The sequence below is a fragment of the Nycticebus coucang genome, chromosome 13 (genome assembly GCF_027406575.1).
Source record: "Nycticebus coucang isolate mNycCou1 chromosome 13, mNycCou1.pri, whole genome shotgun sequence".
NCBI lineage: Eukaryota > Metazoa > Chordata > Mammalia > Primates > Lorisidae > Nycticebus > Nycticebus coucang.
Window position 1 is genome coordinate 21,969,583 of NC_069792.1, and position 23,824 is coordinate 21,993,406.

The 23,824-nt window shown below is 41.1% G+C and overlaps 1 protein-coding gene across 2 annotated transcripts in view; it reads right to left on the reverse strand.

The window, feature by feature from the left end:
• EYA1 (EYA transcriptional coactivator and phosphatase 1) overlaps nucleotides 1–23,085 on the reverse strand; it is a 330,700-nt gene extending 307,615 nt beyond the window's left edge. Inside the window, exons 1-2 of one of the 2 annotated variants that reach the window (XM_053559176.1) lie at nucleotides 22,848–23,085; nucleotides 12,457–12,564 (exon numbers count right to left, since the gene is read on the reverse strand). In XM_053559176.1, the coding sequence (XP_053415151.1) occupies nucleotides 12,457–12,489 (33 nt within the window). In that variant the 5' untranslated portion in view covers nucleotides 12,490–12,564; nucleotides 22,848–23,085. Of the gene's footprint in view, nucleotides 1–12,456; nucleotides 12,565–22,532; nucleotides 22,660–22,847 lie in introns of those variants that run through there. The other variant, XM_053559175.1, reaches the window with a different exon arrangement.
• Between the last annotated feature and the right edge of the window lie 739 nt (nucleotides 23,086–23,824).

Here is a 23,824-nt window from a genome sequence, read left to right on the forward strand (position 1 = left end):
TACACCAGCGGTGCATCTTACAAGGGTATATGTGAAACTTGGTAAACGGTCTGTGAAGCTAGTGAATGATGCCCCATGATCATACCAATGTACACAGCTATGATTTAATAAAAAAAAAAATAAAAAGAAAAAAAATAAAGGAGATATGTCAAAACACTGAAAAAAAAAGTCTGTGCATCCTTTTTGTGATGTCTAACACTACACATAAGCAAAAACAAGTCTTCACAAAATCGGCATATGGTCCACAGGCCACAGATTGGACACCCCTGTTTTTAGAGACTCAGGAGACCTAATTTCACCCCCTCGTCCTGCCAGCTGACAACAGTGCGATCCAACATATGTTGTGTTGGTGTTTATAATACCTGGCACAGGTAGGATGGCTGTATTTAAAAAATTTTATTGGAGACTTGCAGGTGGTCAGGTAATTTTTTATTCATGACCACATTTTTCTAGAGATGTTTCCAATAAAAAGTGCATTAGAGTTATATTACACTTTTTAGTTTTCAAAGAACTTTTAAATACATGATCCCACTTGACCTACAAAACTGTGATTTTAAATAACAGAAGGCAAATATTATCTTCTCTGTTTTATAGCAGAAGAGACTGATGCTTGAAAATCCATCCCAGGTCATACAACTAGTAAAAGGTAAAACCAGGTCTTCTGATTCCAAATCTGAAATGTAGTTCTCAAAACACCAGCCTGCCTGTCTGATTTGGACACAAAGTTTGGATTATTTGAATGGTGAGATTTAAATGCAAACCCCACAGCTTCCTAAGAAAAATACACTGATTTATTTTTTTAATTCACTTTTTTTCAAATAGTTTGTAGATGCATTTTTTTTAACTGCAACATGATTTCTTTAGAGAAATCCTTTTCTCTTTTCTTTTCCCTCCCTTCCTTCATTCCTTCCTCCCTCCCTCCTTCCCTCCCTTCCCTCCTTATTTATTTATTTATTTATTTATTTATTTATTTATTTATTTTTTGAGGCACAGTTTTACTCTGTTGCCCAGGCTACAGGGCCATGGTGACAGCCTAGCTCACAGCAACCTCAGACTCCTGGTTCAAGTAATCCTCTTGCCTCAGCCTCTTGAGTAGCTGGAACTACAGTCCACCACAACTGGCTAATTTTTCTATTTTTAGTAGAGACATTCTCTTCTTTTGGCTCAGGCTGGTCTCCAACTTCTGAGCTTAAGTGATCCTCCTGCCTTGGCCTCCCAGAGTACAAGGATTACAGGTGTGAGACACCGTGCCCTGCCCCTGTAGAAATTCTAATAAAATAAAAAAAAAAAAAAAAACAAAAAACCAAGGATGGGTGCTATGGCTCACACCTGTAATCTTAGCACCTGGTAGGCTGATGTGAATGGATCATCTGGATCCATTCAATGAATCAAGAGTTCGAGACCAGCTTGAGCAACAGACTCCATCTCTACTAAAAATAGACAACCTTGCTGGGTGTTGTGACAGGCACCTGTAGTCCCAGCTACCTGGGAGGCTGAAGCAGGAGTATTGCTTGAGCCTAAGAGCTTGAGATTGCTGTGAGCTATAATGATGCCATGGCATTCAGCCCAAGGAGACAGAGTGATATTCCCTGTAAAAAAAAGGAAGAAAGAAAAAACCCTGAAAGATGCAGCCATAGCTCTGCTCTTTAAAGTCTGTGTTTCAGAGGAGAGTTTATCTAAGATCACAACTACCTCTGAGATACCAGCAGTTATGCCCCAAAGGCACGGCTGATAGAGGGTGGAGCTCTGCTCCTCTGGAGGGGAATTCCTCAGAAGCAAAGAGAAGAGTGGCCAAAATTGTAAGAGAAATGATGTAAAGATCCAGAAACCCTCTTCTTCTCCATGTGTCCTAATGAAGTGAATAGAACAGTGGACAGAGCTTACAAAATCACATTAATTACACCCTTTCCTACGTGTGGGATTCACATGCACAGAACATTCCAGAATAAAAAAGGTAGCATTTCTGATTTAGCATTTTTTTACTCAATGTTATGTCTATGTAGTATGAAAAGGAAGCTGCTTCACCTCTGCCCATGGTCCCTCATCACATGGTAAACATATTTCCAAAACTCTGCTCAGGTCAAGAGACTACATTATAGCAATATTGTACTTTTCAATGTTCCATCATCAGCCATTTTCCCTCCCTCAAGGGTCATGGGCCACCTCAAAAATCTGAACTTCAAATCCCAGGATGCACAATGGAAGCTCCAAGATTAGGCATGGATGCGCCCTGTTAAGGGTTTCCCTACACCACCACCCTCATAAACTCTGAGTGATGGGGCAACTCCTGTCAACCTCTCCCACAGAGTGAGTGACTCTCAGGTTCACTGGCTGTTGTGGGGCTAAAAGAACACTGTTTAGCCTCTGCTCAGCCCAGGGCTCTGGGCTGAAAAGGAGAAGAAGGAAGCCCTGCCACCTCCTCCCCAACCCTGCCACATCCCTATCCATGGAGTTAAGAAAGAACCATGGAGACTTCACTGCTTACAAAGGCAATGAAGATTCCTAATTTTACACAAATAATCGCATGTTGATAGTTACAAATACATTCTGTAAACTGGAGGTGTGTGCACAAGCTTTCAAGAAGCCTTTTCTTTTACTATCTGTTTTTAACTAATTTATTTTTTTATTGTTCAATCATAGCTGTGTACATTTGTGCAATCAAGGAGTACAATGTGCTGGTTTCATATACAATCTGAAATAAGGGTCTCACTCCTCAAGAACACACTTAGGGAGGTAAGTATTTAAATCTTACCAGAAGGCACACAATCCAGAATGGGCCAGGAGCAGGTGTAATTCTGTGAGCCAAGCGCAATGAGAGTGGACGAAAGTATTCATAATAGTCGCTAAAAAATGCTGATAGCAACATTAAGTTATATGAATTTCACTCTTCTCAGTTTACAGATGCAAAAATCAAGCTTCCCAGAGACGTACTTAGAATGTATTTTTTTTCTTTTAAAGAATGTATACAATGGATACAACTCATGAATAAAAGCAGAATAACTTCCCGATACATGCAACAACATCCCAGATTCGATGCCACGTGTAAGAAGCTAGAAGCAGAAGGAAACACGCTCTATGAGGCTTCACATCAGTGGAACTTTTACAACAGGCACAGCTGAGGAAGGTGGAGACCCCTGGACAGTGGCTGCCTGTGGGGCCCGAGCATGGCTGGTATTGAGTGAAAAGGGACACAGGAGGACTTCGGAAACATTCTAATTTATAATAGGGTGTAAGTTACATGGCTAAAGTCACAGGTATTTGTAAAAACTGGACAGCTAATATTTGTGTCTGTCAAAACATATAAATTTTATTTTTAAAAGCCCTGTAAACAAATCAGTAATCTTTCAGTGCTGGTGTGGAGAACAGAGGGCGGAAGATGAAATGGAATGGCAGAATTCTGCTAGGGCTAACGCTGGCACCGGGGTACCTGGGGGTACAGGCTACTCTGTGTTGACTCTGAATGTGGTTGAAACTTTTTGTATGGTAAACTTTAGAAAGATCAATGTTGTGAGCAAGGGCAAGTTCAATCAGATTTAGAAGTGCAAGCTCTTGGCCACTTTCAAACTTTGATTTTCCTAAGTTACCTGAGTGTTTTCAGCTATCTTAGGTCCTCCTTCCACCGCAAGCTCTTTCCCCACCTTCCTAAGGGAAAGAGGAATGTGAGTCCCAGAAAGTGACCCCCATCAAGGCCTCCACCCAGGAGCTTCTGGGTGAGCAGGTGGGAGCTAAATTGTCAGGAAATATCTTCTCCAATCCCCGGCACCCCGTGTTTGCCCTTGACAAACATCACTTCCTAGTTTGTACCCCTGAGATAGCCCAATGCCTTTCAAGAACACCGGAAAACAAAGTGTTTGTTTCTAGTCACTTTTGAGAACAAAAGTGTTTGGTCTCACGTAACAAGAAACAGAACAAAATGATACGCAATTAGAGCACTCCCTAAAATGTCTCTTGTTATGACAGCCAAAATAAAATTTGAATCTTTATTGTCTCCACTATTTGTTAGTTTAGTCTCAATTCATAATTTCCTCACTTTTGAATTAGAATCTGCATCATGTGCAATATCAAAAGAAATATTATTGGCAACATTTCATTGCAGATACTATTAAATAATTTCTTGGTGATTCTCCAACAGGTGAACCTGCCACCAGCTAAGGGGCTAAGCTACGTAATAGGTGGCAGCAGGGGCTGAGTGAGTCATCAGTGGATTTTTCACTTCTTTTATAGGACACAACAAAAGTATTTTTACCATAGTACAAGCTAACAGGAGTTTAAAACCAACAAATTAAATGCGTTAAGGGGGCTTTTCCTGTTTAGGGTAAAGTTTTACCATTCACAGTGATGTGAACTTCTGTATGTGAAATACCCCACAGGATGACTTAGATCCACACAGTATGCTCCATAATTGCATACAGAATGATTGGGAGACTGCCGCATGGCACCCGACTTTGTTATGAAAACTCTCATCCATTAGCAGCTATTGCATATTGCATAACACCAATGGGCCTTGTAAAACACACATTTACAGGAACCACAACAGCATTACTAAAGATCACGCTGCAGGTCTGTCATAATTCTATTGTGAACGAAGTCGAGCTGGGAAACCACAGGTCTAAAAGCATCTCAGTGGACCAGAGAACTTAAAATGCAGAGTCCCATCTGCCACCCCAAATACTGCTGTGGACATTTTCCAAGGAAACTTTACTGTGCTAAAATGCACTTTAAAAAAATGAAAACTAAGTGAAGTATTCAAGTTCTAAACAACTCAAAAGGTATTTTGTAAGATAACCTTTAATTGGGAATATTTATTTATGAGTCAAAAGCAGATTTCTTCCTCATATCAACCTGAGGAAAAATTTTCTGAACCCTTTCTTTTCTAGTCACAAACAAAATATAACGTAAAGGTTTCTTAATTTAAAGCTCATGCAAGAGTTCATCAAACTATAAAATTTCTACACTGTAAACATACATGTTAAAGATATATATAGGCATACATGTAAATTCATAAAACAAATACACATAAAACAATCCAAAATGTAGAGACTAATTTCAAGTTTTTTTCTATTTCTTTCTTTCTTTTTTTGGTATTAAATCATAGCTGTGTACATTAATGAGACCATGGGGCATCATACACTGGTTTTATAGACCATTGGACACATTTTCATCACACTGGTTAACATAGCCTTCCTGGCATTTTCTTAGTTATTGTGTTAAGACATTTACATTTTACATTTACTAAGTTTCACATATAACCCTTGTAAGATGCCCTCAGGTGTAATCCCACCAATCACCCTCCCTCTGCCCACCTCCCGTCTCCCATCCCTCCCTTTCCCCCTTCCCCCTATTCTTAGGTTGTAACTGGGATATAGCTTTCATGTGAAAGCCATAAATTAGTTTCATAGTAGGGCTGAGTACATTGGATACTTTTTCTTCCATTCTTGAGATACTTTACTAAGAAGAATATGTTCCAGCTCCATCCATATAAACATGAAAGAGGTAAAGTCTCCATCTTTCCTTAAGGCTGCATAATATTCCATGGTGTACACATACCATTATTTATTAATCCATTCGTGGATCGATGGGCACTTGGGCTTTTTCCATGACTTAGCAATTATGAATTGGGCTGCAATAAACATTCTGGTACAAATATCTTTGTAATGATGTGATTTTTGGTGTTCTGGGTATATACCTAGTAGAGGAATTGTAGGATCAAATGGCAGGTCTATTTGTAGATCTCTAAGTGTTCTCCAAACATCTTTCCAAAAGGAACATATTAGTTTCCATTCCCACCAGCGGTGTAGAAGTGTTCCCTTTTCTCCACATCCACGCCAACATCTCTGGTTTTGGCATTTTGTGACATGGGTTAATCTCACTGGAGTTAAATGATATCTCAAAGTAGTTTTGATTTGCATTTCTTATGATTAAAGATGATGAGCACTTTTTCATATGTCTGTAGGCTGTGAGCCTGTCTTCTTCAGAGAAGTTTCTCTTCAAGTCCCTTGCCCACCCTGAGATGGGATCACTTGTTCTTTTCTTGCTTATACCTTTGAGTTCTCTGTGAATTCTGGTTATAAAACCTTTGTCGTAGACATAACCTGCAAATATCTTCTCCCATTCTGAGGGCTGTTTGCTTGCTTTACTTACTGTGTTCTTGGCTGTGCAGAAGCTTTTTAGTTTGATCAGGTCCCAGTAGTGTATTTTTGAAGCTGCTTCAATTGCCCGGGGAGTCCTCCTCATAAAATACTCACCTAGACCGATTTCTTCAAGCGTTTTCCTTGAACTCTCTTCTAGTATTTTTATAGTTTCATGTCTTAAGTTTAAATCTTTAATCCAGTGAGAGTATATCTTAGTTAATGGTGAAAGGTGTGGGTCCACTTTCAGTCTTCTGCAGGTTGCCAGCCAGTTCACCCAGCACCATTTGTTAAATAGGGAATCTTTTCCCCAATGAATGTTTTTAATTGGCTTGTCAAAGATCAAATAATGGTAAGTAGCTGGATTCATCTCTTGGTTCTCTATTCTGTTCCAGACATCTACTTCTCTGTTTTTGTGCCAATACCAAGCTGTTTTGATCACTATCGATTCATGGTATAGTCTGAGGTCTGGTAGCATGATTCCTCCTGCTTTGTTTTTATTTCTGAGTAGTCTTGGCTATTCGAGGTTTTTTCTGATCCCATATAAAACGAAGTATCATTTTTTCAAGATCTTTAAAGTATGACAGTGGAACTTTAATAGGGATTGCATTAAAATTGTATATTGCTTTGGGTAGTATGGACATTTTAACAATGTTGATTCTTTCCAGCCATGAGCATGGTATGTTTTTCAATTTGTTAACATTTTCAGCTATTTCTTTTCTTAGAGTTTCATAGTTTTCTTTATAGAGATTTTTCACATCCTTTGTTAGATAAACTCCCAGAATTTTCATCTTCCTTGACACTACTATGAATGGAATAGAGTCCTTAACTGTTTTTTTCAGATTGATTATTGTTGGTATATATAAAGGCTACTGATTTATGAATGTTGATTTTGTAACCTGAGATGCTGCTGTATTTCTTGATCACTTCTAACAGTTTTGTAGTACAATCCCTGGTGTTTTCCAGATATACAATCATATCATCTGCGAAGAGCGAAAGTTTGATCTCTTCTGACCCTATATGGATACCTTTGATCGCCTTTTCTTCCCTAATTGTGGTGGCTAAAACTTCCACTACAATGTTAAAGAGCAGTGGAGACAATGGGCAGCCTTGTCTGGTTCCTGATCTGAGTGGAAATGATTTCAATTTAACTCCATTCAATATGATATTGGCTGTGGGTTTGCTGTAGATGACCTCTATCAGTTTAAGAAATGGCCCTTCTATACCAATTTTCTTAAGTGTTCTGATCATGAAGGGATGCTGGTATTATCAAAAGCTTTTTCTGCATCGATTGAGAGAATCACATGGTCTTTGATTTTTAATTTATGTGCTGAATTATGCTTATAGATTTACGGATATTGAACCAGCCTTGAGACCCTGGGAGAAAACCGACTTGGTGGTGATGTATAATTTGTTTGATGTGTTGCTGGATTCTGTTTGTTAGGATCTTGTTGAATATTTTTGCATCTATGTTCATTAGTGATATGAGCCTATAATTTTCTTTTCTTGTTGGGTCTTTTCCTGGTTTGGGGATCAGGGTGATGTTTGCTTCATAGAACATGTTGGGTAGTCTTCCTTCTTTTTCTACCTTTTGGAACAGTTTGAGTAATATAGGTACTAATTCCTCTTTAAAGGTTTGGTAGAATTCTGACGTGAAGCCATCTGGTCCCAGGCTTTTCTATTTAGGGAGGTTTTGTATGCTTGATGCTATTTCAGAACTTATATGGGCCTGCTCAACATTTCCACTTGATTATAGCTAAGCCTTGAAAGGTGACGTGCTTCCAAGTATTGGTCAATTTCCTTCAGATTTTCATATTTCTGAGAATAAAGTTTCTTGTAATATTCGCTAAGGATTTTTTGAATTTCTGAGGAGTCTGTTGTTATTTCGTCTTTGTCATTTCTGATTGATGAGATTAGAGATTTTACTCTTTTTTTCCGGGTTAGGTTAGCAAAAGGTTTATCTATTTTATTGACCTTTTCAAAAAACCAACTTTTTGATTTATTGATCTGTTGTATAATTCTTTTGTTTTCAATTTCATTTAATTCTGCTCTAATTTTGGTTATTTCTTTTCTTCTACTGGGTTTGGGGTTGGAATATTCTTCCTTTTCCAGTTGCTTGAGATGTTCCATGAAGATATTAACTTCCTCTCTTTCCATTCTCTTGAGGAAGGCTTGCAGTGCTATACATTTCCCACTTAGGACTGCCTTTACGGTATCCCAGAGGTTCTGATAATTTTTGTCTTCATTGTCGTTTTGTTTCAAAAATTTGGCAATTTCCTTCTTAATCTCATCTATGATTCAGCTATCATTCAGCATAAGGTTATTTAATTTCCATATTTTTGTATGAGTATGCAGATTCCTGTTGTTACTGAGTTCAACTTTTATTCCATGATGGTCCGAGAAGATGCAAGGAATAATTTCTATTCCTTTAAATTTACTGAGGTCCTTACTTGTGACCTAAGATGTGATTGATTTTGGAGTATGTTTCGTGGGCTGATGAGAAATATGTGTATTCAGTGTTGTTGGGATGAAATGTTCTGTAGATGTCTGCTAAATCCAAATGTTGGATGCTTAGGTTTAAATCTAAAATTTCTTTGCTCAGCTTCTTATTGGAGGATCGATCCAACACTGCCAAAGGAGTGTTGAAATCTCCAACTATTGTGGAGCTAGAGGAAATCAAGTTGCTCGTGTCTGTTAGAGTTTCTCTTATAAATTGAGGTGCATTCTAGTTGGGTGCATAGATATTAATAATTGAAATGTCATCATATTGAGTATTATCCTTAACAAATATCAAGTGACCATTCTTATCCTTCCTTACTTTTGTTGGTTTAAAGCCTATTGTATCTGCAAAGAAAATTGCAACACCTGCTTTTTTCTGATTACAATTTGCCCGAAATATGAATGACTATACTTTCACCCTGAGTCTATATTTGTCTGGTAAGGTAAGATGTGACTCTTGTATGCAGCAAATATCTGGCCTGAGTTTTTGTATCCAGTCAGCTAACCTGTGCCTCTTTAGAGGACATTTTAAGCCATTCACATTAATGGAGAATATTGATAAGTCTGGTAAAATTTTGGGTATCAAAATTTTCAAAAGTCCAGTGGACATTTTTAATCCTTTCACCACTGTGGAAGTTGGAGTTTGATGAAAAGTTTCTGAGTGAGTTTACTTTTGTGATAGAGGATTTGGCTGGTCATTGTGGAGGATGGGTCTGAGAATACCCTGAAGAGCTGGTTTGGTTATGACAAATTTCTTCAACATAAGAATGTCATTAAAGTATTTAATTTCTCCATCATAAATGAAACTCAGTTTAGCTGGATACAGGATCTGGGGTTGAAAGTTATTTTGCTTTAGGAGATTAAAAGTCAATGACCACCCTCTTCTGGCTTGAAAACTTTCAGTAGAGAGATCTGCAGCCATTCTAATATTCTTCCCTTTGTAGGAATGGACTTCTTATGTCTGGATGCTTTCAGAATTTTCTCCTTCATATTAACTTCAGTGAAGTTAATTATGATATGTCTGGGGGATGTCTTATTGGGATTGAGTCGTGCTGCGGTTCTGAAACTGTCTGCTATCTGAATTTCAGAATCTCTTGGCATGTCTGGAAAATTCTCTTTCATAATTTCATGGAGAAGGGCCTCTGTGCCTTGTAAGGTCACTTCATCACTTTCAGGGATTCCAATGAGGCAGATATTACCCTTCTTCGAATTATTCCAGAGCTCTCTGAGAGAATGATGCATTTTTGCTCTCCATTTCTCTTCCTGTTTGAGAGTTCGGGAGTGTTCAAAGGCTAGCTCTTCAATGTCAGAAATCCTTTCTTCTGCTTGCTCCACTCTGTTACTGAGGCATTCTACTGTATTTTTCAGATCTTTGAGGGCTGCAAATTCTTTCTTCAGTGCGTCAAAATCTTTGGTGGTTTTGTCTTTAAATTCATTAAATTCTTGAGACAACTTTTGAATTTTCCTCGAATTTCTAATTCCGACTTTTGAATTGCTACTTGGATTTCTAATTCCAAATATTCCTCCATTTTATCAATCTTGTTTGAAATCCAAATTCTAAATTGGATTTCTGACATCTCGGCCAGCTGTTTATGAATGGGATCTCCAGTTATATCTGCCATATCTTTCCTTGGGGGGGTTGATCTATTCTGGTTATTCATGCTATCAGAGTTTTTCCGCTGATTCTGCCCCATGATTGTTTTACACTGTTTGATTTTTCCCCTGGAGCTTTTTCAAGGGTCCGTACAGCGCTATGGCCTGACAAACTGGGGACCTGTTTGGTGTGGTGGGGCTAAGTGGTTCTGTTTTGTTTTCAGCTGGTCTCTGTCCGACCCTAGTAAAACAGTTACTCTGGGTTGAAATCTCAGCTGTGGAGAAATACCAGCAATTAAGTCACCCCACCCCCACAGGCAACAATTGGAAAAGGAAAATCAAACCTTCCTACAACCACACACCCAGGGCACCACCTGAATAGTCCTAGACCGATTGGCTCAGTTCAAAAGGTCCAAATCAATTGTCTCAGTCAGCACCTGTCTCAGGTGGGAGAGTTTAAAAGGTCTCTGGGAACTGGATCTCAGGGGCTGGTGACTATTCTGATATGGCTTGCTCCAGTGCTCCGTGTATTCAGGAGGACCCACCCAGCAAATAGATCAGTCTGGGAAGTTTGATGCCTCCTTCCCCACCTTGCACCTCTATCACACCCAGTCACTGATAGCCCTGCAGGGCTGTGAACCAGTTGCCTGTAGTGAACAGATACTCCAAGGGTTTGTACCTGCCTGAATCACAAGTAAATATATTTCTGCTTAGCCAGGCTGCTGAGCTCTGCCTCTATCTAGCAGGGGGAGGTGAGGCCTGGCAACCTCAGGTGCTTGATGGAGGCTGGGGGATGTTCACTCAGTTCTAGCCCCACCCCTGATTGATGTTACTGATAGAACAGAACAGAAAAACTTTGCAGGAATTTATTTCTGTCCCTGCTAAATTCCCCTGCAGAAGAGAAGCTGTTTTGAGTTCCCAGAGCCTGTGCCTCAGGCCCTGTCTTTGCTCTTGCAGATTTGTATTCGGTTACCTGTCAGTTCTAGCCTCCTGCCTTCCTTTGTCTATAGGCTGATGATCCCCTGAGGGCCATGTGCATCTTAGGCTCAGTAAAGCCATCCTCTGGGTCAGCCCTGCCCTGGGAATTTCCCAGCTCTGCGCATGTGTTTCTAGTCCCCATGCTCCCCCTAGGCCGGTACCACCTCAGGCAAACCTTTTACTCGCAGGGCCTGCATTTCCATCCCAGATCTATTCCGTGGTGGTTGCCACCTGAGTAGATGCCCGGCCTCCTCTTGTTGCACAGGGAGACGGGGGTGTGGGTTCAGAATATCCGATAGTGAGCCCTATTGTTGCTAAAAGACAGCTGCTGCTGTGCACCTCGGGGCACCACCGCTCCAGTGTGGTTCCCTGTCAGCCAACAGTCCTCTCCTCACTCCCGTGCCCCAGAGTCAGCACTGACCAGCTGCAGTTTAGGCCCTGTCCACACCCCTCGAGTAATCACCCTAGAATCTGGAGTCCTGGGGGACAGGCCTCCAGACCTCTGAGTGAAAGTGGAGGGGAGTGCTGGGAGCTCAGAGCTGCAGGTAGAGAATATATACAGTTTTATACAGTTTTATGCCTGGCAGGAGAATGCCGTGGCACCCCAGTAGGGGAGGTAGGTCCAGTTTTTAGAGGGTCTCTCCCATGATGTGTAGTGGGAGGACCTTTGAATTCTGCTCGTTTGTTTGTGGGGCACTCTGAGCTGTTCTCATCGGGGAAGGGACTCCCCTGCGCTTGGTGATGGATTTTGTACCCTTTGTTTGTATCATTGGGGTCGCAGCTCGCCTCAGCGGGGTTGATGTGTGTTCTTCAACCTTCTCTCTTGGTGCAGCTCTAATCCACCAGGTTACTTGCTAAATTTCTGTCCTTTAACTCTCCTTCTGGACAAGAGCCTCTGTGGAAAGCTGGCTTCAGTCAGCCATCTTGTCTCCGCCCCTCTAATTTCAAGTTTTTTGAGACAAATGTATGCTTTCCCCGAGGCAAAGGAAAATGTTAGCCTTAGAATTATGTTACGCATATTGGGGTAATGACATAACATTGAAGGCTGACATTTTCCTCTAAGATTCTACTTTCAATAACTGATATCTCTAAGAAAAGATAGAAATTAGTGCACTACTTCATTCATAACTTTCAAAATCATTGAAAATTGGTATGGAGCTTTTGAGAAATTTCCAGACACTCAGGTTACAATAAAAATAGCCATTATGATTTTAAAAGTAATAACTCTTTGCTCAGGACTGACATTCTGTTTACTTACAGACTGTCCATTTATCCCCCGGGAGTCTTCCATTGAAGATCTCTTCTTCTGAATTATATATGGGCTATTAGCTACACACTTCTTCAAAGGGCTCCAACACCCCTGCACCTGTGAACAACAGAGCATCAGGCAGCTGTATTAATTGTGCACCCTGAAATTAAGAGCTGGTCGTCACATCTGCAGTTTTCCATTTACTAGCATGTATACACAAGTCAAGAACACTTACCTTCACTGAATGAATCTTTAAAATAAATATTATGGGCTCACTGTTTATCACAATTTACATGAGCCAAATGTGGCCAAGTCATAGCTCCGTTGTGCCTGCTGTCAGCAGCTGCAGCCCAGGGAAAAAAAGAACGTTGTGGGGGGAGCAGCTAAAGAGCTTTCCACACACATTATTTTTGAGCCAACAGTGAAAGAGCTTTTTTTTCCCTCTCCTCTTTTTTCTTTCTGCATTCAGTTTCTGCATGCTATCTATCAACGTCAATTGCACCACAATGCAAAGAGGAAATACTAACAAAGAAATATGATTGTAGTCTGGCCAAGGATGAAAGAGAAAAAACCAGAGCTGAGTGTTTTACCCTCAGGGCAAGGATATTATTATACGATTTCTTAGCAAGTTTACATTAGGTCACAGCTTCACGGATGGTCAAGTCTGCACCTACAGAGACTCAACACCTTCAGGAAAAATGGCTTTGGGGGATGCTTCAAAACTTAGACAGTAAATGTAGTGTTTTGAGGTATATTCTACATGTAGCTAGCTAAAAAAAAATATATGGCCATTTAGTTGCCCATTCTAGTTTCCTAGCTATCAGAATTAATTTTCGTGCTTATGCTCAAATGAGGAATCAGAGAAACTCTCAGATTTTCTTACTTGAGCTTGGCAACAGAAAAATTACCCTACATGTCTCACATAAACTTTAATGCAGATAATTAAATATACCTGTAATTTTGAGCAAAAAAAAAAAAAAAAGATAAATCTTAATATTACCCAAGATAAAATTACATAACAGAGGACATGTAATAGTTTAACTTCAGTATCACTTTTCATAAAGAGAATTTCTGCTTGCTAGCGTGTTAGAAAAACCACTGTTATGGAAGTCAAGAAATCTGAATTTACATTCTGACTGCCACTGAACAGGTGAATGTCTCAGGCAAATAACACAGGCTCTCGGAGCCTCAGTTTTCTCATCTATGAAATGGGAGATTTTAACTGGGTATCTTATAGTTTTATATTTTATACAAATATTTTATATTTTATAACTTAACGAGTACATGTATTTACACACAAGTTTTTCAGATAAAATATTCTAAGTATGGCTCATATGAGAAGCAATTTGGCAATGCTAAAGTAATTCTCCCTGGCTCGGAGCCTGTAGCTCAGCGGCTAGGGACCCAACCACATACACTGGGGCTGGCGGGTTCAAACCTGACCTGAGACCTGCCAAACAGCAATGACAACTCCAACAACAAAAAAACATAGCAGGGCATTGTGGAAGGTGCCTGTAGTCCCAGTTACTTGGGAGGCTGAGGGAAGCGAATCGCTTAAGTCCAAGAGTTTGAGGTTGCTATGAGCTGACAGCTTGAGACTGTCTCAAAAAATAAATAAATAAAAATAAAGTAATTCTCCCTTATGTTTGTTTTACTCACAATTATCAATGCTACAAAATATCCTAACCCATGGTCTACACAAAGGGGATGCCTCTTAGACAAAATAAAACTCTTAAACAAATTCTTAAAATTTTGAAAGCCCTTATTAGAGCACCATGTTTTCATAATTGTAATAAGAAACAGTTTTATAATTTCTAGTTGTTAGTAAATAAAAATCGTACAAATGTACTTATGATCTATGACACTAAAAAAACACAATGTACTACTCTATTTTGAATTGTACAAAATTTCAGAATGTAATCTTAAAATTCACCAGCACTGCTTTTAGAGAATTCCTTGCATAATTAGGAAACAGATATTACAGAATATACTAGACTCTTTTTCATTGCTTAACTTACTCTTGGGAGGCATATTGACTTTTCTAGGCACAAAAGTGGGATTTCAACATATTGATAATAATCCTGTCTTACATTGCTTAAACACTTTACAGTTTACAAAGTGCTTTCGTATAAATTGCCCACGGTGCGCCTACATAGGGTGAGACAAAGCCCGGTCTCATTCCTCACAGAAGGGAGCAGCCCCGAGACAAAGCCCCCTCTGATTTCCCACAAATTCCTATCTTCTCCATACCTGTCCTGAGAACACGTTTCAATCAAAATCTGTATATTTGATATTCCAGGATTATTTCCCATGTGTTTCTTTCCCTGTATTTCCATGTTGAACTTACTGAGCAATTTAAGGTATTAAGAATGGTCAAGTTACATGAGCACGAAAGGTATTTCATTTGTAATTTTATTTCTGCTGAAGATGAAACTATTCTGTACTAAATATCATGTTTGTTATTGTTTCCTGGGCTAAAAAGAAAAGACAGAGATCACTGAGAAGTCAAAACAGTCAGCATTCATCTACCTCAAGTAGATGCCTCCAGTAAAAAAGACTACCACTCCAAAATCCAGAAATCCCTGAGAGTCATGGACTCTATTTACAAATCCTCCAGTGTTTCCTAAATCAGCATAGTTGTTTCCAGATTTCTACATGTCGATCCAAACCATGAAATACATGACATGACTGGGTCTACAGATGCTTAGGAGCCCGGCACTGGTAAACCCTTAATTCCCTTACTGGACTTGATCTTTCATGGTTTATAAATAAGCCTGCCTCCATTATAGCACTTGGCAATTATTTCTCCACCTATCCCCCCTACTAGACTGCAGCTCCACGAGGGCTCAGACCACGCCCTGCTCTCTTGTCACACATGGCACTCGTTAAACATTCTGAATGAATGATGTTGACATATGACAACTTTTCAATACATGCAAACTCTGAGCTAGAATTAGGTGGGCAATTAGATGATGGTGCTATCATTCGATCAACTTAAAAAGCATCCATCACATTTCTGTTCCTGAGCATTTGTTTTGAGTACTCCAAAAAACAGGATGGAGCAAAAATGGGTGACATGATGTCTTTCTATGCACCTCCTTACCTACCACCTGCCTCATACCTAGAGAGTAGCTACTCATAACATTGTGTAGACCCACACATAAGCACCCATGAAGGTAAACTCAGAGATGAATTTCTCAAGGACTTTGATTAAACTTAGGAGTGGTTCCTAAAAAATAAGCCCAAGACTCATTTTGTGGGGAGGCTAATCTAAGTAGAGGGTGACTGGAGGCACGGGATGGTACACACTGATAGAAGGATGAGTGGAATGAGGAGATGGGGGGAGTGCCAGAGACAGATGTCTTGATATCAGAGGTGCCCCTATCGCACAGGGTGCCATAAATCTGGTGGCCGTTACCCATTCAAAGACCATCTGTAACATTCATCTTGCTAAAGCAGGGAACTGGGTTAATCACCCTCCTTTGCATTTACCCCAAATGGCCAAATCCTTTACATACTCACCCTGGAGTCAACTATGATGGCACCTTCCAGAAGAGGGGTGCCCCTTGCTGTATATGTACACAGTGGAAGCTCACCCTGCTGGAGGCCACCAAAGTGAAAGATTCTCTCCTAAAGAAACAGTACTGAAAGGTATCCTGGGACCCTGCCTGCAAGAACCAAGACGTGGGGTTATTTATCCACCCTGATCATAGAGGAAAAGCCTCTTCTGAAATGTGTTTCCCAACTCCTTAAGCAGGAAAAAAAGATCAACTCAACTAAACATTGAGAAAAAGTGGCACTGTGTTGGACTAGGCGTGCATTTAAACACAGCCCGACTCTTCAGAGTTTCTAGCTGTGTGGGGCCACCTGGGATGCTGTTCTCCAAGGGCAGACAGTGGCAAGCAGCCACTTCGAAGGCCACCACAGCCCACAGGAGACAGAGGAAGGGCCCCCACTGCTCCAGGTGGCAGAACTTCTGTCTTGCCTTCACAGTCCCAGGCCAGGTGTTTGCCTGGTGTCTGTTGCCGGGCAGAACCAGGCAGGCGGCTTCCCAGGCAAGGAAGAACCCCCAGTGATGGCCCCATTTGAACTGTTCTTTTCAACACCTGAGGGAACTTGCCTGCTTCGGTCCTACCCTTAGAGAAACCCGGCCAGGGAAAGTGAGAAAGGAGAACTCAGTCACAGTTTTTGCAAGCAAAATGTGGGACTGTCAATGAAAAGCTAACTTTGTTAGGTGAACTCTTTAATCACAGCATTAATGGAAAGTTTAGGAACTTCCTCTCATTTTCCTCACTTTGGAGAGTGGGGTAGAAATTCACTGGCAAATAGCTGTCGGATTTAGGTATTACTAAAACAAACCTTACAAGAAAACATCAAATGGAGACTCAATATGATGTAAATCTGCAATTGTTCAAAATCCCCCTTAGGGACCCAGAGGCATTATTAAGTCGATGACGTTATAGTCAGACTGATAAGAGTTCAGCAGCGCATATTCAGAAGTGGTATTTCATACCCGATTGCAATCAATAAGCCAAAGAACATTCAAAATACAGAATGGTTCTAAACACAGAAACTGTAAAGCATGCAAAACACAAATCTTTTCTGTGCATTCATGCTATCACTTAAACTCCTACTGGGCTGCCAATCTTTCTCCGCAATTCTACAAACAGCCCTTACTGCTTAAACAAGAAAAAAGTACTCATGAGCTCTAAACCTAAAATTTTCCAGGTTCAGTTAAATCCACTTACTATTCTTTTTCTAACCATCAGCTAAAACCAGGCAGTTGAAAAAATTAGCAATATCGTCTCACCTTACAGACAAAAAATTGACTGTATTTTAGCTCTAGTTCATCGCACACATCCTGGCTATTTTCAGAACAACAGATTTAGAAAGGAGAAGTTGGATATGTGTGTAGATTACAGAGGATGAAGTAGACAGAGAAAGGGTCACGCCAGACAGGCCACTGGGACAGACCTTCTAGATCGAAGAAAAATAGGCTGGGAGGAGACGTGGGAAGTAATATGCTTGGGAAGAAAACAATCTTTCTTTTTGTAATTTTATACATTATATGTATTTTAACTTTTCCTGCTGATTTTGAAAAACAGATTATATTTTAGATGCCACATTAATCATCTCTAATGAACCAGAGACCCATCAACACTATTTATAACTTGTGGCTCCTTGGATGGAAGAATATTTTCATTACAACACACCATCACTTTATTCTCTGCCTTCTCACCAGGTGTTGAGTTATCTAACATTCCTGAGAAGCAAAAGGAAACTAGTAGTTGAACATTGCTTTACAGCAAAGAAAAGGGCTATTCTGAAATATGTCCCCAGAAGACTACAACTACAGATTGAATAAACATATCAAATCAAGGGGTCTCTAAGAAAATTTACAAACAGGAGCCTGTCGTGAAATGAACCACTGGATCAATGACCTCCAGAGACCTTCTCAACTCACTACTGTGGAAGCCACAAGAAACCTTGTCTGTCAGCTCTTCTTTGCTTTCCTCACCTTCCTAAGAAATTTGGTTGTATTTAGGAAAACCAAGATCAGTCGTACACATATAAGTCAGACTCAGAAATCATGTACACCTCGGTCTTCCAAATAGTGAAGGGGCACATCCCAACCATTAAAGCCATTAATAAAAACAGTCTACCTTGATAAAAGTCTTCTATAGCTGTCAATGTGGTTTCTATAGAAATAAATGTCTACACTAATTATCTTTTATAGATTTTCCACTCATTTACTGGTGCTGCTGATTTAAAATTTTTAATATGAAGCCTGTCTATTATTTGTAAAATAAGCATGACTAGATAATAAACATATTGACTACTATTATTATTATGACTAATAATAAACATATTATTTTCAAAATAAACATGACTAGATTTCTGCAACCACCATATATAACTTCCTTCTAACTTCAAATGAAAAATTCAAGGCAAGTGGCAAGTTACATGAGCTGATGCTTATTAGAATGATGGCACGGATATTTAGTTACTAAAGTCTAAGTCAAATTATATTTTCAAGAACATTAAACCTACAAATTATTTAATATAGCACTTACACTGTTTATAATATTAACATCGATGAGGGATTTGGGGAACAGCAGTGGAGTTGGAGAACCACAGCTCTATAAATCCTAGTGTAACGAGGAAATTCAGGTGTATAAGACAAAATAATCTAAAACATTATGTAATCATACATAATAAACTTATCTGAAATTTACCAGGTTGCTGTATTGATTCTGATGCATCTCCTGAAATGAGGGCATTGCTAGTCCTACACAAATGTTGTCTTCATACAATGTATATCATGGAAACAGCCTGTTAACCTATTAAGTCCGCAGTTTCAGTTGTAAAATAACTTAAGCTTCAGAGCAAGTGGTGACAAACAAAATTGGCTCCGTTCAGTGCTTATGTCTGCTGTGGTCCAAATGACTACCGCTAAATTGATGAATTTTCCTACTTTATTCAAATGGAAGAGAAGAGATATGAAATATCTACTTCTTTACTTTCATATAGAAAGATCTACCACTAAACGCATCTTAAGATATTAAAAATACACCCAGAACTCATCCGTGATGACAGAGCAGGGAGTTGGGCCACTGCAGAATCTCGTGTGGGAGCTTTTGGGGGTGTTGAAAGTGTACTGTATGTTCAGGGTGGTGGTTACATGGGTGCACATACCTCTCAAAATACATTGAGCTACTAACCTAATAAAGTTGAGTTTTGAAAATATGCTACAATTACATACCTATAAGTAGTCAACCTCTTCTTCCCAGTAACATCAAGAAAGTAAGAAGCTGTTTCGATCATGACTGCCTTCTTTCATATACCCGGTGAAAAGCATAATGACAAGTGCCTGACCTTCCAAATTAAACGTGGTGTTGTGTTGATCTTTGTCTGGATGCATGTGACATTTATTCTTACTTGAATAAATTGTAGGGGTTCAAAACCAATAATGTTCATTCTTCGTTGTAGAAGTAAAAGAAGAGCTGAAAAATATATCCTTAGTTTAAGAGGTGAGGATTAGAAAGCATATAATGTTCCTTAATATTAAGGTTCAATTGATATGCCAATAATTAGTATGATCTTTTAGGTTTAAATATTTTTAGGAATTAAATCAGGGATGGAAGAATAAAGGCCTCCCTATTTTATGCCAATACCACAGTACCCCCCAAGACCCTTGACAATCACAACTAAAGTTTCGCAAAGCAATTTCCTCATTTCCTGGATGCTGACTCTTCCTTTTTATTGCTTCTTGACCAGAATAAGAATTGCCTGATGGAATCAGTCTGCAAAACTGCAGTCTCAGAGGCCAAAAAAACAAAAATAAAAAGACAGTAATGGAGAAAGCATTAAGCTGTCAGAAAAGAGGCACTGACTCAGGGTTTCTTTGACTTTCACTCTTTTTTTAAAACTGAAGGACAACTTATGTTAGAGCAAAGCTAGAAAGGTTTAGAAAATATATGTCCCCACAATTCCATGAGAAAATAGTTACCCAGTGGCTTAACATGATGGAAACATACATGGTAAGGGATGTTGTGATGGGGTCATAGAAGGATACTGAGGAATCTAAATTTCTTTCCCCCTGGGGCAGAAATCATCTGAAACATCCTTGGCAGATAGCCAACCTGAACATTCCCGTCCCCCAATAACAATTTACCAGTTTGTCAAGCTAGCTGATCTAGTGCTAGGAAGTTTAGTGTTTTCCTATACTAAGCTGAAATAGACCCATCAAACTCTCTTCTTTAGGGTGAATTTTTTTTTCTACACCAGTATAAACATATTTTAACAACCTCCTATACAAAATAGTCTTGGACATATTTGAAGATTATGATGATATTCCCTGAGGGCTTACCTCTCTAGGCCCCCAAACTCATCTTTTTTAAATGAGTTTCTTAACTTTCTGATCCACCTCCCATAGGCCACGCCTGTGGATAGGAACACACTGGCCCTTACTGAGCTTTAGAAACAAAGCTCAAATTCTCCAGCAAACAACCTGTTTTCAACCCATAATTCATCTGCTCTATGTTTGGGGAACTGATTTATCTCTGTGCAATTCTCATCTTGTTAGTTTCTGCCTATCAGTCAAGCCCACTCAGATCTTTGACTCAAGATTCTGTAAGCCAAAGACTGTGATATCTGTTAGTTTCATATAATACTCCAACCTAAAAACCATTACTTTAGCTTTCACCATAGAAATAACCAAGGGAGAAATCCAAAAGCAGAGCAAGTCCTGATGAGCCAAATGGTAGGAAAAAATGACTACTGACGACTTGAGGTGTGAAGCTAGGGAGTTGAGTCTGTAACTCTGTTGCTTATCAACTCTAGAATCTTAGAAAAATTAATCTCTTTGAATCCATTTCTTCATCAGTACAATGACATTAATGCCATCTAACAGGATAAAGAACATTGGCAATGCATCCTACACACAGTACACACTCAAGAAATGGATGCACTTTGTAAAGGTGGTCTTGGAACCATGAGGCAATATACTTAATTGTCTCTAGATTTCCATCCCAAAATCATTAGTTACATCATGTAAGTCAATTGCTTACGGAGAATTAGACACTTTCAGAAGCTGCATTTCAAGCTATTAAGATAACAATTAGTAAATCAATAGTGTTATTGTACCACTCTCTCTCTTTAATTACTTTTTGTGAATATTTTGACTTTTTTATAGGCTAAATTCTACTATTAGATCTTTTTCAGTTCTTACTTTGTAACCTATCTTAATTAGCACTTTGCTCTGCCTTCTCTCCAAGGCCTTCATATGTTTCAAACGGGGAGACATGTTAGACTGTGTTTTCTATTAAGCAGGGAATAGACCTGATTTAGTCTGATTTGGCCTGACATTCAAGTCCTTTCTACTCTGAGCTACCATCTCAGCTCATCACCCTCCTCCAGGCCTCTCCTGCTCACCTGCAGCAACACCACACTACTTCCAGATGCCCATAATGCCAACAGCTCTCCACCCAGTCAATCCACCTTCCACCCAGACTCCTACATGGCTCCCTAGACCTATCCAGGCTGCTCCTCCAGAAAGCCTTGCTCATCTTCTTTTTCCCTTATGGGGCACTAGTCACATTGGGTCACAACGGTTCACCAGATTGCTCCTTTAGCACAGAAACTATTTTTATCCATGTAACAAGATAGCTGGTACACTGCAGCCACTATTGTTTTCCAGTATTGACTGAATGAACAGCTTGGACCTAGAGACACAGGACAGTTAGAGTACTGGGGTCTCTGCACAGAACAGAAGACTCCCTGCATTGGCCAACACAGCCGTCTCACTCCCACATTAGTCCTGCCCTCCTTGCTTGCAACTGGGATCCTCTGTGCTGAGTACACACTTTCTGATTCTTGTGAATACACAGTAAATGCATACTGCATGACAGATTTGAGTCCCTCTCCAAAATATTCATCTGATATTTTTTAAGAAGTCTTGAATTTTATATTTGATTTACCTACCTAGCATTAGTTAGTCTGGCTACTAGACCAAAACAGTGAAGTGGGTCTTAGTTAATGTAAAGAAAACGATGAAAACTGTTTACACAGTATACATTATCCCCACCCATCCACCCCCAACCCGCAAGAAAAGTAAAGCAGAGATCTTGTTTATTTTTCCTCCCTTTCCTAATTATTCACTGAAATAATAATTCCTCGACATGTCGACCCCCTCTACTTCTTTTAACTGGTCTCTTTGATTTGGAGCAATCAAACCACTTTGGGCCAAAGAAAAGAACTACCGGGGCCAGAAAGTACTACGAATAAATTTGGGCTCGCCTGGACAGCCCCCCAAATGTTTCCCATTAGTGGAGCTTCGGGCCTTAGCACATGTCTAAGACAGCAATCAAACTTCAAATAAGGCCAAGATGACCCTGCCCTCCAACCCCCTTGGTCGCAATCAGTCACCACCTCCCCGAAGGAAAGCAAAGTGTCCCGAGACACGTCCCTCCACGTGCAGCGCCTTAGAGCTGCCCAGCACGGGGGCGACGGCGACATCCCGCCCCCTCCGCTGGACGCGCGGCCCCCATTTTCGCGCGCCCTCGAGGGGTGGGGGGTCGGCGTACCTGGCGGCGGTGCCCTCGGCGGAGCCGGCGGCCTCGGGGGCGGCCCGGGCGGGCTGGGGCTCGGGCGGCGCTCCCCGGAGCCGGGACCCCCCTCCGCGGCTCCCCGGGCGCCGGTCGCCGCCCTCCTGCCCCGGGTGGGGCCGCTGCTGCCGGGCAGCCCGGGGATCAGATTTAGTTTCACAACAGTCTCCTCGTCACCGCAGCCCTCCCGGAGGCCAGCGCGGGCGGAGCGGCGGGCAGGGCGGGAGCGCGGCGCGGAGGTGGCCGCAGGGCGCAGGGGCCGGCGCGGTCACCGGGCCCCGCCGCTGGACTTACTCGTGTCACAGCTTCGGCGACGCGGGGCTGAGGAACCAGTTCTTCCCAAAGCAAATCGAAAATGGGTAATGGAGAGGCCAGGTCAGCGCTAAAAGGGGTTCAATCTCGGTGTTTAGGGCAAAATCCCTGCTTCTCCTTCCAGAAATTCGAGCCACTGCTCGGCGTGGTGGCTTTTTCCTTTCTTTCTTTTTTGGACGCGCCTGTGCCTGAGGGTCGCGGGGTGCCCTTGGCGCGGCTCTGAGTGCACAGCAGCCCCAGGCTGGCGCTGGCCAGGGGCCGCTACCCGCCACCCCCCACCCCACCCCCAGCCCTTCCCCGGCCGACTGCCCTCCGCGCCCAGCAGAGCGGCCCGCCGCCCATTGCCCCGCGGGGCGTCTCTGCCGCCGCGGCCCCTGCAGCGTTTCTGACCCAGAGGCCTCAGACACAGCAGGATGGTGGTGGGGTTCGCTCTGGTACCGCCGGGAAGTTAGGTGGTCCAGAGGGAAGGATGGGTGGGTGACTCGTTAATTTTTTCTGGTGGGGTAGCTAAGAATATAAAGGAATATACAACGAGCCTAACACTTACTAAAACATCCGAGATTCTAATAACTTTAAAAGTAGTCTTAAAGATATGTGCCCCTAACTTCTTTTTGTAAAAAGATAGGGCAACTGAAGCAAAGAAGGCTAAATGGATCACCCCAAATTCGTGCGGGGGAGCCTGGACTAAATGCCCAGGCCAGCCCATTATCCCTTCCTCTGAACTTTTTGTCTTTCTTTGCATCAAGGAACCCTTGGGGGGGGGGGGGGGTTAGTTTCCACAACCCCAAAGTTTCTCTGTTTCTCTAGCTTCTTTGGAGATAGGGAGTCCTCCTTCACCTTGTAAAGTAGTTCAGCATTGGCTGAAGCTTCCCTTACAGGCCCGTAATCTGAGATATTCCTTCTTCAGGAACTTCCTCTTACTTGATTAGGGAATCCAATCACAAGCAGTGAAAGATACG